At 45.0% G+C, this 18685-nt stretch overlaps 1 protein-coding gene across 1 annotated transcript in view; it reads right to left on the bottom strand.

Annotated features, from left to right (window-relative positions):
* Window positions 1-1145: 1145 nt before the first annotated feature.
* The window catches only part of EFCC1 (EF-hand and coiled-coil domain containing 1), a 77039-nt gene continuing 59499 nt past the window's right edge, over window positions 1146-18685 (bottom strand). The window contains 1 exon segment of the mRNA XM_070735771.1: window positions 1146-1251. Coding sequence (XP_070591872.1) covers window positions 1225-1251 — 27 coding nt within the window. The 3' untranslated portion in view covers window positions 1146-1224.

Here is an 18685-nt window from a genome sequence, read left to right as displayed (position 1 = left end):
GGAGATTTCAACAGGTGACTGGAAAAAGGGAAAGTGAAGTAACCAAGCAGCCGGCCAGCACTTCTATTGGACAGTGTGACTAATGCCTGGGGATAGGGGGAAAGGGGGATTTTTTTAATTAAGTGAAAACTGCAGGAACTTTCAGAGTCAGTTTTCACCGCATTGGTGCCAATAAGATGTCAGGTCAGCTTTAGTCCTCCTTTAATGTATAATCCTTCTAGGTAGTTTTTAATTTTATTTTCTTCTTTCCTTGCACTGAGTTATAAAGGAAATGCTGAAGAAAAGGCAAAGAACTGCATTGGAATGATATCTAAAAGGCAAATTAATCTTCTCTGCTAAATTCAGTAAAGTTTTACAGGGTAATAAGAGTACTGCATTATTTTGCGCATGATAAATTATAGCTAGTCCTTGCTGAATAACTAATTGTTTAGCAACTGTTGGAAGTTATGACAGTACTGAAAAATTTACTTATGACTGGTTCTTGAATCTGTAACTATTTCAGCATAGGTATGGTCATGTGATTGCCATTTGCTACCTTCCAGCTGGCTTTAATAAGCAAAGCCAATGGGGAAGCCGTCAAGAAGTCAAAAGTCACATTCACGTAATATCTCACTCAATAACCATTTTCTTAATATCCATAAGCAGATTATTTATGTGAATTTTTGCTTAGTGATCACAATTAAGGTCCTTAAAGCATTGACTTGTGGTGTATGAATGATATTGATAAAATAGAGATTTTAGATGCCATTTAATGCCATGTGAAGTAAATATTGGATAAAATTATTTGTACATTTAATGAGAGTTTTGGGGTCTTTGGAACAATTTCAGTTTTCATGTGCGTGTTGTACTTGCATAGTTCTTAAATCATATATCTAATTGTATAAGAAAGGATGAGAGATCCATTCTTCAAAATCTATTCAAGGCCCATTGCCAGTCCTTATAAATAATTATGGACTTTCTGTTCCATTTGCCTATCTCTTACTGCCGTTTATTTTATCATTTCATCTCTTACAGTGGACCATTACATAGATAGCACAACCCTCTATGATTTTGCGTTGCAACTTTTAACCCACGGTGATAATCAGAAAAACAACAACAACAATAGAGGCATTATTGCTCAACAGGATATAACCAAAGAGCTTGACAAGGACTGTTGTCCTGGTGTTTTCTCATGAGACTTGCTTCCGGTGAGTTTGCAGGCTGCCAGTTCGTGGTAGAGAGCATCTAAGACTTCGACAATAGGTGGTTTTCCTTTAAGATAAAGAAAGAAAACCCTGTTAAATTAACAAAATCAAAATTATGCACTTGCAACTCTATGAGCCAGACCCTGAAGATGAAACTCAAATGTTTTGACCACCTAATGAGAAAGAAGGACTCACTGGAGAAGAGCTTAATGCTGTGAAAGATTGATGGCAAAAGAAGAAGGGGACGACAGAGAATGAGGTGGCTAGATGGAGTCACTGAAGGAGTAGGTGTGGGCTTAAATGGACTCCAGAGGATGTTTGTTTTGTTTGTCTTATATTTTAAAAAATCAATAAAAATAAAAATAAAAATTATATGGCACTTCCCTCTTATGTAGCACTCTTGTGCAGTGTACAAATGGGTTAGGGCAGCCCTGGTTCTGAGCTCAGCTTCTACACATTTTGAGACCTAAGTAATTCTGACTGAAAAATCAAATGAAGAAGCGAATCACACAAATGTGGATGGAATAGCACTTTAAGCTCCGGATGAGACAATTATGAAAAAAGGCAAGCCTGTGGGCACTATCTCTTCATCCATTTCTAGTTCAAAGCATTGCTACAAAGGATGTTATCAAGAATGTGCATTTCCCCCCCTCACCAGCATATTTTCTTTAATGAAAAAGGCAAACAGGAAAATTCCTTATGAATAAATATGATTTCCCCCCCTATACTGTAAAACTTAACTGCCACTTTAGAAAATAAAATTTCAAATTATAAAAATATGAAATCAACATACAATATTATTATATAAAAATATGAGATTAATATGCAAATAAGCATGCCAAAACAATTCCTTTGAAACATACTGTATTTTCGTTCTGGATTGAGAAGTCCCTAAGGAACAAATATTTCTGCATCACATAAAAACATGTAACATAAGCATGCATTAGAAAGAGAGAGAGAGAGGGAGGGAGGGAGGGAGAGAGAGAGAGGGAGGGAGGGAGGGAGGGAGGGAGAGAGAGAGAGAGAGAGAGAGAGAGAGATGGAGAGAATAGGAATCTTTTATTCCATTTTGATGTTAGGTACACTGCAATTTCACTGAATTTAAGGGGAGCCACCAAAAAAAGTGCTCCATAGGGATGGGAAGTAAACATGGCAATTTTCAGCCTAAGAGATTAATTTTTTTGTAATGATGAGATAATGATTTCTATTTCTACATGTGTAGCATTTAACAACATGAGCAGTCATCTGTAAAATAATAGCCTCTTTCTAAAATGAAAATGTGCTTTCAGAATGAATACAAAAGAAAACGCTAAACCAGAAATTCTTCCACGATTGAAGGAAATACAATTAGTTGCTAAATTTATTAGTGAAAAATACCAGCAGTCCTTGACTTACAACCATTTAGTGACTGGAGTTACGACAGGACTGAAAAAAGTGATTTATGAGTGATCCCAACTCTTATGACCATTGCAGCATCCCCCTAGTTACGTGATCAAAATTTGGATGCTTGACAACTGACAGGTATTTATGAGGGTTGTCCCAGAAATGAGTGATGATCATTTGCAAAGTTCACAACTGACTTTAATCAAGCAATGGGGAAAGCCAGGTTCGTTTAACAACTGATTTGCTTAATGACTACAACAGAAAAGAATGTAAGCTTGGATGCAACCCATTTAAGCACTGTAACTTAGCTTCAGAATTTCCACAGCCGACTATGGTCACCCATTGAGGACTACCTGTAGTAGCATTTCCTTAGGTACACCAAATCCTCAATTTAGGACTGCAATTAATCCCAAAATTTGTGTTGCTAAGGGAGAAATTTGTTTAGTGGGTTTTGCCCCATTTTACTACTTTTTTTGCCACATTTGCTAAATGAATCACTGCAGTTGTTAAATTAGTAAAATGGTTGTTAAGCGAATCTTATTGTTCCTTATTGTTTCTGCTTGTCAGAAGATTGCAAAATTGGTCACATGTCTCCGGAACACTAACTGAACTGTTGTACATCGAGGATGACCTATATTTGAAATATTAAATGACTACACTCTAGAGTTTCTATTTCTATTTTTACATGTGTAGCATTTAACGACAAGAGCAGTCACCGGCATAATAATAGCCTTTTTCTAAAATGAAAATCTATCTATCTATCTATCTATCTATCTATCTATCTATCTATCTATCCATCCATCCATCTATCTTTCATCTATCTATCTATCTATCTATCTATCCATCTATCTTTCATCTATCTATCTATCTATCTATCTATCCATCTATCCATCTATCTATCTTTCATCTATCTATCTATCTATCTATCTATCCATCTATCTTTCATCTATCTATCTATCTATCTATCTATCTATCCATCCATCCATCTATCTATCTTTCATCTATCTATCTATCTATCTATCTATCTATCTATCTTTCATCTATCTATCCATCCATCCATCTATCTATCTATCTATCTATCTATCTATCTATTTTTCATCTATCTATCTATCTATCTATCTATCTATCTATCTATCTATCTATCTATCTATTTTTCATCTATCTATCTATCTTTCATCTATCTATCCATCCATCCATCTATCTATCTATCTATCTATCTATCTATCTATCTTTCATCTATCTATCTATCTATCTATCTATCTATCTATCTATCTATCTATCTATCTATCTTTCATCTATCTATCAACACACACATACACACCATACTGAAATAAATGAAATTTTGTTTGGAGTGGTGAGAAGTATCTGGAGCACCTTCCTCCTAGGATAAGAAAAGAAAGCACATACCAAACTTCATTCTAAAGAACAAAACCATTAAACAACCTTTGAGCTTGAAAATCTGATAACAATAGGATCTGCACAGTGGACTACTGCCTGGGGAGAAGAGAGAACTCAAGAAATGTGTGTATTGTATAAAGATGAAAGGTATTGAAGATCTGACCTACTTTCTTTGCTAAAGGACAACACTGTCTTCCATTTTCTTCCTTCTTTTCATTGAGGGGGAAAAAAAGAGAGAGAGGGAAATCTAAGGTTGCTGAATAAATATTTGAAAGAAAAACTGGGCCAGAGGGCATACATTCTGCCTTCCTGTAATCCCATACAATGTCATGGGTGGGTGAGGAAGTTGGGATGAAGAAGCTTATTCTAGCAATTCAAATTGCCAGCAGAAGCCTCTATGCTGCATCAGGCTACCAGGACAGAATAGGCCTATATTACTAATCAGGTATAAATTGGCACTAGATGTCTCTTGTTACATACAGAATGGTGTTAACTCCATATATGTTCAGAAAATTCCAAAATTGGAAGATTATTTCAAATTCAATATTTTAATAACATTTTTACTTCTTTCAAACTTAAGTAGTATTTTTTAAAAAATTAAATTATCTTTCATTTCTCTTTTACCCCTAAATAAATTACAAGATGTCTGCCCACCCCTCCTACTAGACCAGGGGTCTGCAACAAACACTCCAAGAGCCACTTGGACCATTTCCCACAGAAAACAAAACACCAGGAGCCACAAAACTTTGGTGGCGTGGCCAACTCAATGTCACTCACTCCCACACAGTCATATGACACATCCACCCAGGTTTTGTAGCTCCCAGTGTTTTCTTTTTTATGGGAAACAGGTCTCTCTCTCTCTCCCTCCCTCCCTTTCTCCCCCTCTCTCTTGTCTCTCCTTTCTCTCTCTTATCTCCCTCCCTCCCTTTTTCTTTTTCTCTCTTTCTCTCTTTTACTCATCTCTCTTTCTGTCTTTCTCTCCCTCTCTCTTTCTCTGTCTCTGTGTGTCTCTCTCTCTCTCGTCTCCTTCTCTCTCATCTTTTTATCTCTCTTTTTCTTTCTCTCTGTCATCTCTTTCTCACACACTCTCTCCCTTTCTCTCTCTTGTCTCTCTCGCTGTCTCCCTCCCTCTTTCTCTCTCTCTCTCTCTTTCTCTCTCATCTCTCTCTTTCTCTCTCTGTTTCTCCTTCCCTCCCTCTCCTTCTCCCTGTCTCTCTCTGTCTCACCCATCTATCCATCCATGCTCTCCTGCCCAGCTTCACATGTCGTGTGAATCCAACTATTTCGGCTGTGGAGGGAGAGTGGAGGCTGGCAGGCAAAGTCAAGTATCGGAGATCCATGCAAAATAAGGCAATTCCAACCTGGATCCTGTCGGGAGACACCCCCTTTCTTCATCCTCTTTCCCCCCCTGTGGCAGGGGCCCAGGCGGCCTGAGGGCAGCTCCCTCCTTGGAGGCAGTGAACAAATGTGGTGCTCCAGCTGGGAGGTGGCGGTGCAGAGCCCCACCTCTGGCCAGTGAGAGTGGAGCAGGCAGGGTGTGCACCTTCCCTGCTGCCATCATGATTGATTGATTGATTGATTATTTAGATTTGTATGCCGCCCCTCTCCGCAGACTCGGGGCGGCTCACAGCAGGATACAACAATTCATGACAAATCTAAATATAATTTAAAATATTTTAAAAAACCCATTTACTAAACAAACATACACACAAACATACCATGCATAAATTGTACATGGCCGGGGGAGGTGATTCAATTCCCCCATGCCTGACGACAAAGGCGCTGACCAACCTCTCTATGCAGGGGTCTCCTCATTCAGCTCTGGGAAAATTCCTGCTACCAGTACCACTGTGTTCCCTGAGGAGGGGGACTGTGCTGTGGCAGCAAGAAGGGGCCAAAGGCTGGTGGGTAGGCATCACCCACCTGCTCCAGGAGGGAGGGATGAGCCGTCCAGGTGGAGGTGAATGCCACAAAAGGGGACAGAGCCGGATGGGATGTACAAGCCAAACATTTAAAGCCTCTCTAGGAAGAGTTTGCAAGAGGGCTTGGCAGGGCTGCTTAGCAGGGAGGGAGACCCGTACTGTTACTTTTGCTTCAGCCCAAGGTGGGGACACAGAAGGTGGAGGAAACCCATGCCTTCGCTCCTGCTCTGGAATATGGAGCGAGTCTCCCTACCCCACCATTGCCATACCTTCTCAGGCCAGGCGAGCAGTGACTGGGAGGGGAGGGTGAGGGTTGGGGTGAGCCAGTAATGGGATCACAGGACAGGGAGCCAAAGCAGAGGGACAAAAGAGCCACATTCGGCTCCAGAACCATGTGTTACCAACACTAGATGAAAGTAGTATAAGACGTTTAGACACACTATCCCCAAACCATCACCATATCACCAGCTACTCATTCCTCTTGTAGAGTTTTCTTTTCTTACCTATTTTCTTGCCTCATCAGAGAATTATAATCTGGGTTCAAAGAAGTGAGTGCTTTTTTGGTCTAGGCTTGGACTCACTGAAATCTTTTATTTGCTTAATTGATGGCTATTAGGGTGAATCAGACATCATCTCCCTTTATCTCCCTTTACCTCCCTCCCTCCCTACTCCCTTTTTCTCTTTCTGTCTCTGAATCTTTATTATTATTATTATTATTATTATTATTATTATTATTATTATTTATTTTATTTATTTATCAGATTTGTATGCCGCCCCTCTCTGCAGACTCTCCGCAGACTTTAAGATCATCAACCATCTACTATCAAACTATTTTAATCAACCATTTCTGAGCAACAGAGTATCTAATATATTGGAACTAATTCTCTTCCATTCAGAGAAGTTTCCTAATAACCAGTGGTCTTGCCAGCCAAATTGTGAGGCTAGTACCAAAGGTTACTGTACATTCTTACCATGTTGGAAGTCACTGCAGGATTCCAAAGTGTTCAGTAAGATTTTGCTCAAGTTGCGCTTAGAAATGTTCTTCAAAATATAAAACAATATTAGGGAGTTTTATCAGCACTTGTCAATACTAAATATATTAACAATAGTCTTCCAAAATTTAAAAGTCACACCCAATTCATCCATTAGATTTACTGTTGATGTTCTTTATGATCAACAGACAAGTTGGCAATTAAGAGAAATTCTATACATCAATGATGCAAATATATATCAGATCAGATAAGACAAGAGACAAAGAGAATAACAGAAGATAAATAGGAGGTGAATGTGCAAAACATATTCCACAAGATAGCCAGAAAATGTCATAAGACAAAATGTGTGTAGCTACAAAACAAGACAGATAGACATCATTTACCCAATGGAAGACCGTTTGGGTTTTATTTTCATGTCCTTTAAGAGCAGGGCCTTTGTGTCTCCCATCTTTCCCTTTTTTCATGGTGGATAGTCAGACTATCAACCTGTATACATGGTTAGTTTTGTAGTTCTAAGTACTGTCAAAAAGAATGGGTAGGCTCAATACCACTTGGTCTTTGCAATCATGTGAGCAAAGTATAAAAAATTGGTCAAGGAGAAGTAAAAGGAAGAAAGAATGAGATGCGGACAAGCTATACTAAATGGCAATAAATTATACAGTAGATATTTTGGGACCTGAGTATTATACAGTAGATATTTTGGGACCCCCCCCCCGAGTCTACGGAGAAAGGCGGCATACAAATCCAATAAATAAATAAAATAAATAAATGTGCATGATACAAAAATCCTTGAAAAAACTCTGATTTTCTAGCCTTTAGAAAAGGGCTGAGTGAAGACTCAGAGTAATATTTTCACAGTGGTGTTATGTATTGGTTGATGGATTGCTTGAGGAATGATTTCCAACAAGGTGATGGACAATGAGAATGTAATGATACCTTTTGCCAATCATAATCACTCGTGGCACTTTATTAACTTATTGAAGTAACTGTATTCATTCACGAAAGCTAAATTTATATTTTACTGCTATTTTTAATTACATATATTTAAGTCTCATATTTTCTCTAGTAGTTGGTCACCTTCAAAATTAAATTAAATTAAAAAAAATAAAGGTTATGTCTCTGTGAGATTGAGCTCAACTCACAGGCTCTATTTCACTCTTCCATGTTCTTTATGAGTGAATTGTTATATAGATTCTTAAACTCTGCAGGAGATATTCTTAACATCCAGGCCAAGGAGTAGTAAGTCATCATATTATTACCACTTAAGTCATGATGTATGATAATGTGCAAGACTCAGAGTAATATTTTCACAGTGGTGTTATGTATCGGTTGATGGATTGCTTGAGGAATGATTTCCAACAAGGTGATGGACAATGAGAATGTAATGATATTTTTTGCCAATCATAATCACTCATGGCACTTTATTAACTTATCCTTTATTAGATTCTGACTGACTCAAGGAGCAAGCATTGCTACTGGCGAGTACAGTAAAAAGTTAATATAATAGGAAAATACTACAACACATATCCATAAGAGTTACTAACAGAATTGAAACATCAGCCTAATTTTAGCTATCAGATCAACTCTCATTAGATGTAACTACATTCATAATAAAAAGTGGCCTTAAATGCAATTTAGAAACAAAAGAGAAGAAACAGATACAATGCAGATACTATAAATTTAGTAAATTGTTGTTTGATTTTTATGATTGTTTCTAAGACACCTATTTTCTCCACAACAAGCAAGAACAATCATTTACATATAAAAGTTATCATATATACATGTATCTATCAATAATGCTATTCCTTTTCAGGGAAAGCAATGTTATGCAGATTATGGAAAATTAACGAAAAGTAACAAAGAGCAAGTCAAAGTTATTAGAGTCACAAGATAAGAAAAGGGAATATACAAAAGGGCGGGGCTGCCACAAAGAAGAGGGAGTCAAGCTGTTCTCCAAAGCACCTTCTTAAGGCAGGACAAGAAACAATGGATGGATACTAATCAAGGAGAGAAGCAACTTAGAACTAAGGAGAAATGTCCTGTCAGTTAAAACAATCAGTGGAACAACTTGCCTCTAGAAGTTGTAAATGCTCCAACACTGGAGATTTTTAAGAAGGGATTGGAAAAACATTTGTCTGAAATGGTATAGGGTTGCAGGTTGCAGGTGCAGCTCCATTTGTGAAAGGGGCAGGCACACACACCTGCCGCTTGCTCAAATGAAGCTAATTTGCTTGTCTGATGCTCATGCGGTCCAGTTCTGAATGGCTCAAGGGGACCCACTTCTTTATTTCTCCATGTTATTGTCAAAAGCTGGTACTCACGTGGTGGCTCAGAAATTGAGCAAGCCTGGCCAAAATCAAAGGTACAGAATCTCTTGCCCTCCGGAGGTGGCTGAACTACAAATCCCAGCAGCCAACTGCCAGGTGTAGAGGATGATGGGATTGTACATAAGGAGGGACACTGGCTTCACCTGCCTCCCTGGATTTTTTAATTGGAATCTTTTTATTATTATTATTATTATTATTATTATTATTATTATTATTATTATTATTATTATGTTAGTACAACAGAGCAAATGAGATCACTATGCTGGATATTATTATTACTATTATTATTATTATTATTATTATTATTATTATTATTATTATTATTATTTAGATTTGTATGCCACCCCTCTCCGAAGACTCGGGGTGGCTCACAACAGTAATAAGAAACAGTGTAACAATGGGACAAATCTAATAATAAAATATATATAAAAACCCCAACAATTAAAAACCATACAGCACATACATACCAAACATGAAATATAAAAAGCCTGGGGAAGATGTCTTAGTTCCCCCATGCCTGGCGATACAGGTGGGTCTTGAGTAACTTGCGAAAGAATCTCTTTGTGAATATATTTGGCTTTATCCTTCTACCTCCTGTTTGCAGTAAGTGATTGAGCGTATTAATAGGGTTAGAAAGCTGATAGATTTAAACTTAGTTCAGGAAAGGTGCAGGTAGCATAAATTGTTCCTTGTGAATAAAAGCTAATCTAGTTGAAAATGAAATGATACAGGTTTTCCTGCCTGAGCAGGGGGTTGGACAAGTGCCTTCCAATTCTGTTATTCTATTCTACTCTAAAGCTAATTTTAATATCACCAATCATATATTATCTTACATTTCTTTCCTTAACTTCCATCATGTCCATCATTTCTTCATACCCACTGGGGGGTTGTTTTATAAATTTTTCACATTTCATTATCTTCATCTAATGGCTTTCTTTGTCTAGAATAAGCTTTCAAATTAGGATCGTAACTGGGAATTCCTGCTGAGGAGTAAAGTAGAGGCTTGGGACCTTGTGCAAACCACCACCACCCGGCCTCTACTAGAGTTCCAACACTTTGGAGTGCCACTTGAATTCTTGCATCATAGCCAGCCACTATGGTGTCCCAAAGCAATGCTGCCCGAGCTGCCCTGTGCTATGCAGGCCCTGCCGTTGGGGATGAGGTATGCCCAGCATGACTCAATTGCAAGGCAGCTCCTGGCTACCCCAAGCCTTCTTCTCAAGATCACTTGTGCCATTCTCCAAGTAGCACATGCTGCCCTCCAAAGAGTGTGCATGTTCTTGCAATACTTCAGAAAACCTTTGGAAAGATTTGGAAACCTTCTGAAACATCCTCAGAATAGTGTGCACTATTTGAAGAGTGACACACAACAATCACCAATATATGAACTACCATTTTCATACATATTCTACACAAATTGAAGTATATCAATTCAATTTTTGATATACATTTTAGCATTTGGATTCATAATTAAATTTACCCCTTTACTTTCCATCCCATAAAGTGAAATTACGTTTGTCCATTTCTATTACACCTTTCACCTTTCTCTTAGTTTCACAGACATACAGTGTATCTCATTTTCTTTCATTTGATAATTCATGTTTCATTTGATAATTCATGATAATTCATTTACTCTTTTTCAAGTCACAATTTCCACATGACGAGGTGATCACCACATGGGCCCAGAGTTAATGACCTCTGCCACCAATTGAGGTTTTCACAAAAAAATTAACACTGTGAGCAATACTGTGCAAGGAGCAACTTGTTATTCTACTGAAAGATAACCTGGATTTGTTTGAATTAGTCTGAATGTTTAAGAAACTTTAATGTTGAAAAGAATAAGAGACTGGGAATGTAAAGCTACAAACTGAGATACCAAAAAAGACTGTGGAAGCAGACATCTGTTAACAGCTGGATTTTATAATAAAAATGAATTCTTGATATCGATGACATGGAGATAAATAATTATGAAAACCTGGTGGTATGCTTAAAATAAAGGATGAGGAAATAAAAGTAACAAAAAATGCCTTATGGGATTTAAAAAGAGATTCTTTTTGGACTGAAAACTGGAAAGGAAAGAGAAAAAGAGCTAAAGGACAACAATGACATTGTGATCCAAATGTTTCAACTGGAAAGTCTCAAAGTCTCAATCATGATTACACTATTCTATGCCAGACAGAGATCTCTAATCTAGAGACTATCTTGCAAGTCATTATATGAAGTGTACTGATATGAACCTTTTGTCTAGGCAACGGATGACACAAAAAATATTGCATAGCACTAAAATAAAAAAAACCTCTGACTTCTCTGTCTGAAATCTCTGTCTGGATCAAGGAAAATCCATCGTTGCAATTTATATTGACTTCTGCAAAGCCTTTGATTCAGTGGTCCATAACAAACTACTTCTAAAACTCAAATTCTACGGCATCTCAGGATTCCCCCACAGCTGGATTACAGCATTCCTGTCAAACAGGCAACAAGTTGTCAAAGTTGGAAGTGCCATTTCCACCCCTGTCCCTGTTAAAAGTGGTGTTCCCCAAGGCAGCGTACTAGGACCTACTCTTTTCATTCTCTTCATCAATGACCTCTGTGACCTCTGTTATCTGTGACATTTTGTTTATTCAGTTTATATATGAGGTTAGGATTCTTTTTGCTGATGTGGAGGACAGAGCACTTATTGGTTGATATTTGAAGTTGCCAGGTGTTAGACCAATCTAAGACAAAGTCAAGGTCTTTTTGAAGAATAGCTGTGTTGTCCATGGTGTTGAAGAGTTTTACATCATCAGCTTATGATATGATCACATAGAAACATAGAAACATAGAAGTCTGACGGCAGAAAAAGACCTCATGGTCCATCTAGTCTGCCCTTATACTATTTTCTGTATTTTATGTTAGGATGGATATATGTTTGCTGGAGAGACGGAGTAACGACACGGACACCAGAGCTGGATTTAAAATTGGGTCATTTTTATTAACATAAATTTGCATAATTTATTCAAATACTTTGCATAAATTAGCATAAACAACTATGACCCGGAACTGGACCTGCAGGGTCAAACAAATACTTCCGGGGCGGAAATGACGTTATGCCAGTAAACATTCCTGGGCAACTCATGGGCGTATCTCGATGCAAGGGCCAGGTGAGGGCCAGGCCGTCACCTGTGACCTTTACTGCCATGCTGTGCATGAGGGGGGTCCCACCGGCTAACCCGAATCGGGGAATTAAAGGTGCAGGACCCAAAGACAGGTTCCCCCCAGCTGCTCAGGCAGAAACTCCCTCCATGAGCTTGCAGAGAACCTGTCAATCATCCCCAAAGATGCCCAAGGGAGAACGCGCGGTTGCTAAACCACCCAATTTTCCGCCCCTAACCTGCCTACCCAAATGACCAAAGGTAAGCCAATTAACCTAATTAATGCAAGCACCCCCTAACCGCACATCCATCACCCCAGTGTGGAATGGGCGAAAAAACAGCTCAGCTAAGAGGCAGAACTGCAAAAAATTCCCATTCGGCCCCCTAAGGGCGACCCCGAAGCACACTGCAAAATAGTGGAGGGCGGGCGGGTGTCTGCTCAGTAGCTCGGTACCGGGCGAAAAGGAAGAGCCTCGGGCCTGCTCGCCCTTATATAGGGCGAGCAGGCCCCGCCCGGACCAATCAGGGCCATGGCCAATCAGGCCCTGATCTCCCGAGCGAAGTCTCGCATCGCGAGACTTCGCCCGGGATCCAAAATGGCGGCCGCCATGAGGGACCGTGTCTCCCGGTCCCTCCAGCAAAGCCTGCCTGCCGGGTAAGTCCGGCGCTGCCCTTGCTGGAGAGACGGAGTAACGACACGGACACCAGAGCTGGATTTAAAATTGGGTCATTTTTATTAACATAAATTTGCATAATTTATTCAAATACTTTGCATAAATTAGCATAAACAACTATGACCCGGAACTGGACCTGCAGGGTCAAACAAATACTTCCGGGGCGGAAATGACGTTATGCCAGTAAACATTCCTGGGCAACTCATGGGCGTATCTCGATGCAAGGTCCAGGTGAGGGCCAGGCCGTCACCTGTGACCTTTACTGCCATGCTGTGCATGAGGGGGGTCCCACCGGCTAACCCGAATCGGGGAATTAAAGGTGCAGGACCCAAAGACAGGTTCCCCCCAGCTGCTCAGGCAGAAACTCCCTCCATGAGCTTGCAGAGAACCTGTCAATCATCCCCAAAGATGCCCAAGGGAGAACGCGCGGTTGCTAAACCACCCAATTTTCCGCCCCTAACCTGCCACAGGAGCGGGGGTCAGATCTCTATCTTGGCCCCCCGACTCCCCCCTCTATCTGCGCCAGCTCACGCAGAGACCGCTGCAGGTCCTGTAAGAAGATGGCGTTCCCCTGGTCAGACAGGTGAACGCCATCATCACGGTAGAGCCATGGCTGGTCTATTGATATAAGGGGATGAGGTATTACTACTCCACCCAACTCTCTAACTGTTTTACCCATAGCCCTATTCACCCGTCGCCTAGCCCGGTGAATGGCCCTAAGGGAAGAGGCATCCCTCCACACAATCCTAGGTAATATTTCTGACCACACCACTTGCGTGGTGGGCCAGACCTCACGAAGCCTTCGCAGGTCTTCGCGTGCCTGGATGAGCAGCGCCAGGCCTCCCAGTATGCACAGGTCATTGCCACCTAAGTGCAATACCAGCCACCTGGGTGCGGCCACAGGACGCTGCCCACCCAAACCCCTTTGGGCGCGACTCCAGGAGCCGCCCCCCATATTGCCGGGCGCAGCCACAGAATGCTGACCGCCCAGCAACGCCGGTAGGAGACCCTCCCACCGCATACCTCTCCGGCCCATCCAGGCAACGTTGACCCACCGCCCCAGGGACAGGTGGGTCCCGATGGCGCTCCTGGCTGCCGCGCGGCCGGCCCAGAAAATCATGCTGTGGCCACACAGCAGCGCCGTCGGTTTCGTGTTAGCCTGGGGACCTGCAAGAGGACACAGACACAGAGAGGTTACCTAGCCTAAGCCCTGCCTGGGATCCTCAGTGGGCCTAACATAACCCAAATATGCCGCTGACCGCCAGCGGCCGATCTCCCGAATCCGATGGGCCGGGAAACCAGAAAGTGCCGCGCTAGTGGCGGCGCCGATACGGAACGAATGCGTTCCATAACCGGCGGGATCCATGCCCACCTGGGCCATCGCCCTAGATACTAAAGCCCAGAATTGGAAACGGGTCAGAGGGGTACCATCACAATGCCGAAACAGGTACCCCTGACCTGACCCCCTCATACCACAATAAAGCTGTAGGGCGGCCACCGTACACACCGACTGGTCGGTGGCCGCACTAAGATTTAAGGCAACCCCTCTGCGCAGCTGATCCGTTTTAGACCTCCTCACTACAAGGGACACCCCCCCTTGTCTAAAGGCCAGATCAGCGAACTGGAAGGCCCGGAGCGAAGTGTCAGCCTGAGACGAAGCCATGGCCTCGCTGACCCGAAGGGCCCCAAAAAACATGACACAAGCCGCTGCTCTAAAAAGACGGGCCTCGTACAATGAGGAACACAGACTGCCAAAAACCACGTTGATTAAAGACAGCTGCTCCACCGTCAGAGCCTGACGAGTGTCACCTGGGGCCCCCGCTTGCTCCCTAAGCCAGCCCTCCAGCATCTTCCGGATGCGAAAGTCACCCGAAAGATCAGCAAACCCCCCCGCCTTGGACAGAAAGGCGAGGCCGGCTAACCGGGACCGAATCGTCCTAACTGACAGGCCACGCTGCCTGAGTTGGACGCAAAACTCGGCCAAATGCTCTACAGGGACAGGCCAACTAAGCTGGTAACCCCTGCCCTGCCTAAACTCCCCAAACTCCTTACCTGCACGCTGGTATGCCCTGAGGGTGCCGGGCGCTACAGACAAGGAGATTGCCCGGGATGCCTCGCCTCTCCACCACTCTGGATCCCTCCCAGACTCCAGAGGTGGCTGGGGAACACTTCTGGCAATTCTCGGGCCCACGGGGCCAGGGTCCGAAACCTGGACAACTGACCACGGGACAAGGCGTCAGCAACCCCGTTATCTAACCCGGGGACATGCTTAGCCAAAAACAATGCGTTTAGAGACAAGGACCTGTGCACAAAATGGCGGACAAGCCGCATGACCCTGTCGCTCTTTGAGGACAGGGCATTTACCACATGGACAACCGCTAGGTTGTCACACCAGAAGTGCACGGTCTTGTCCCTAAACTGCTCCCCCCAAAGCTCTAAGGCCACTATTAAGGGGAAGAGCTCCAAAAACGTTAGGTCCTTAACCAACGAAGAGGCACTCCATTCCGGAGGCCATGCCGACCAGCACCACTGGTCACCTAACACTACCCCGAAACCACAAGTCCCCGCGGCATCAGAGCAGAGCTGCAACTCAGCTTCCAACAGAAGCTCGTGCCTCCAGAAAGACAACCCGTTAAATCTATCCACAAAATCCCGCCACACGCCGAGGTCAGCCCTGACCCCAGCGCAAAGGCGGGTACGATGATGGGGCAAACGGAGCCCCTTCATCGCATCATACAACCTCCTGGAAAAAGCCCTTCCAGGAACAACTACCCGACAGGCAAAATTAAGAATGCCTGCCAATTCCTGGAGCTGCCGTAGGGTCACCTTCCGGCAGCCCAGGACCTCATCAAGCTTCCGCTTAATCTTAACCAACTTCTCTAGGGGCAATCTAGAAGATTGCTCCTCCGAGTCCAATTCAATACCCAAGAAGGTAATCCTGGTAGCGGGGCCTTCGGTCTTCTCAGAGGCTAAAGGCACCCCTAATTGAGCACAAAGGGCTTCGAAGTCCCGCATCAAAGCAAAACATTGCTCCGACCGCGCAGGCCCCGCTAACAGGAAATCATCAAGGTAGTGAACGACCGTACCCAGACCACTTTGCCTCCTGAGCGCCCACTCCAAAAAGGTGCTAAAACTCTCAAAAAGAGAGCACGAGACAGAGCACCCCATGGGCAAAGCTCTGTCCACGTAATAGCCCCCCTCGAAATGGAAGCCCAACAGCTCAAAGTCGTCTGGGTGTATGGGGAGGAGCCGGAATGCCGACTTATGTCGCATTTACCCATAAGGGCTCCCACCCCACACTTCCTAACCATGGTCACGGCTGCATCAAAGGACGCATACCGGACCGAACACAGCTCGTCAGGAATGAAATCATTCACTGACTCCCATTTTGGAAAAGACAAATGGTGAATCAACCTAAATTCACCACTCGCCTTTTTGGGGACCACACCTAAGGGAGACACCCGAAGATTCGGGAAGGGCGGCTCCGAGAAGGGCCCAAGGACCCTGCCCTCGGCAACCTCCTTCCCAATCTTCTCCCTAACAATGTCTTCATGACCAACAACCGACCTAAGGTTGTCAGACATGAAGGCCTTCCTAACACCCTGATAAGGGATCCGAAATCCCTCTGAAAAACCTAGCAAGAGAGCGGCCGCTCTCGAGCGAGGGTGGTAGTCGCCCAACCAACCCTCAAGCACCACTAAATTAATTGGGCTGGGCCCCTTTTCCCCCAGCAGGTGGGGGAGGCTTTGGGGGACCCGAGCCTTTCTTTTCAATCCCCTTCTTGGGGCGGGGGCACACGGCTGCGGAATGGTTTCCCCCACAACTTCCGCAGGCGTGACGAAACCGGCAAATGGGGCGAAAACACGCCCCCTTCGCCGCAAATTCGTGACACACGAGAGTGGCCCCTTTGCCGACTACCCCCGCCACGGCCTTGGCCGGCGCGGGTGTAGCCGGCTCTTCCTCCATAAAGTGACCGCTATCGGTCCTATCACAGCCCTCCTTCCCCGACATATGGGTGGCCTGGAACCACAGGTCCGGAACCACCATATCCCAGGGCAAGTAGGGGTCATGGGCAATACGCATACGGAAGCCCTTGTCGTAATGCCTCCATATGGTGCCCCCATATTCGAAATGGGCTCTCGCTATGAGGTCGATGTACTTCAGCAAGGCAGCGGCCCTCCCCGGCTGCCTCTGAATGACCACCGACGCGAAGGTCAGAAAGGCATACAGCCACGAGCTAAAGCATTTCGTGACCTTTGTCTTTTTCACCTTCTCCCCAGGGACCACCTCCTTGTCCTGTTTAGGGACCTCCCTGTTCAAGATGGAGAACAAATCAACGTACTCCCCCCGCCAGATGGCCTCCTTAACTGACGGGTGCAGATGGTACCCTAAAGGCGTAGCGGGCAACCCGCAAGGGATGGCCCCAGGCTTGATACTGGCGAACGGGTCCCACACCGTGGTGGCCCCCGAGCCCAGCACCCCAAGCCCCGGTGGATACATGAATGGGACCGGTGGCATAATGGCCGGTGGGGGAGGAATCCAACCCCCCACCCCCGCCCCAGGTGGGACAGGTACCCCCAGCGCCCCCACTGGCGGAGCTGGCGGAGACCAGACCTGACTACAGGTGCCTGCTGCCGTCCCCGTAAAGCTGTTGCCACCCCCCAAAGCTGGCGGGATGAACCCGGGACCCTGTATGGGCAGGAGCGGAGATGTGCCTGTATGTGGTGCCACCTCACCTGCCCCGTAAGGGGTAGAAGACATCCACGGTGGGCCCATCCTGGTTGGGCCCTGGAACGATGGCCATTGCCCAGGCTGGGCCATCTGTCCAGCGTGGCCCGTCTGACCGATGCTGCCCGCCTGTCCGGTGCCCGCCATCTGTCCTTCGTGGGCCACTTGCCCTGCTGGGGCCGACTCCTCTTCGGGGTCTGCGCCCCATGCTGCAGTGGCAGCCGAGGAAAGCCCCTCCGGGCCTGCCCCCGACCGCCACCTCTCCAACTCATCGAGCCGCTCCAGTACCCTGGCCCAGGAGAGAGAAGGGGACACCGCGGGTTGAGGGACTGTGGGTGTAAACCCAACCACCCCCCCCACCGGGATCCCCCCCGGGGGCCCCTCTGCCGCCGCCCGAGCCCGGGCAGACGGCCTGGCAGCCCTCCTAGGCTGCACCACGGGTTGGGCCGGGAGGGCCTTAGCTGGCCGCTTCTTAGGGGCCATTACAGAAGAATAATCTATTTTTCACAAAAGGGATATAGCAGAGACAAAGCCACCAACGAACCCTGCCCTGCATTGGCAAAGGCCTGCCTGAAGCCGCAGGCCTCCGCAGGAAAACCCCCTCAGGAGGCTAATCCCTCCTCCCCTCGGGCAACAAGGCCCGACACCAGGCCTTTATCCCAGGCCACAAGCCACCCCAGGGAACACCGCAAGCCCGCGGGGCCTCCCAAAGGCAGCACCCCCCACCACCCCCAAAGGGCAATGAGGCTCCAAACCGGAGCGGAGTCCAGCCGATGCTGGCTCCGCTAGTGACAGATAAGGCTCTTCGCAAGACCGCAGGCCACAAAATGGCGCCTCGCACGAGGTCGCCACCCAAAATGGCCGCCGGAGCAGACGAACGAACGTCTGCTCAGTAGCTCGGTACCGGGCGAAAAGGAAGAGCCTCGGGCCTGCTCGCCCTTATATA

This window comes from Erythrolamprus reginae, chromosome 2 (genome assembly GCF_031021105.1).
Source record: "Erythrolamprus reginae isolate rEryReg1 chromosome 2, rEryReg1.hap1, whole genome shotgun sequence".
Lineage (NCBI taxonomy): Eukaryota > Metazoa > Chordata > Lepidosauria > Squamata > Dipsadidae > Erythrolamprus > Erythrolamprus reginae.
Note: the sequence above shows the minus strand (reverse complement) of the source record. Positions and strands in the feature narration are given on the sequence as shown.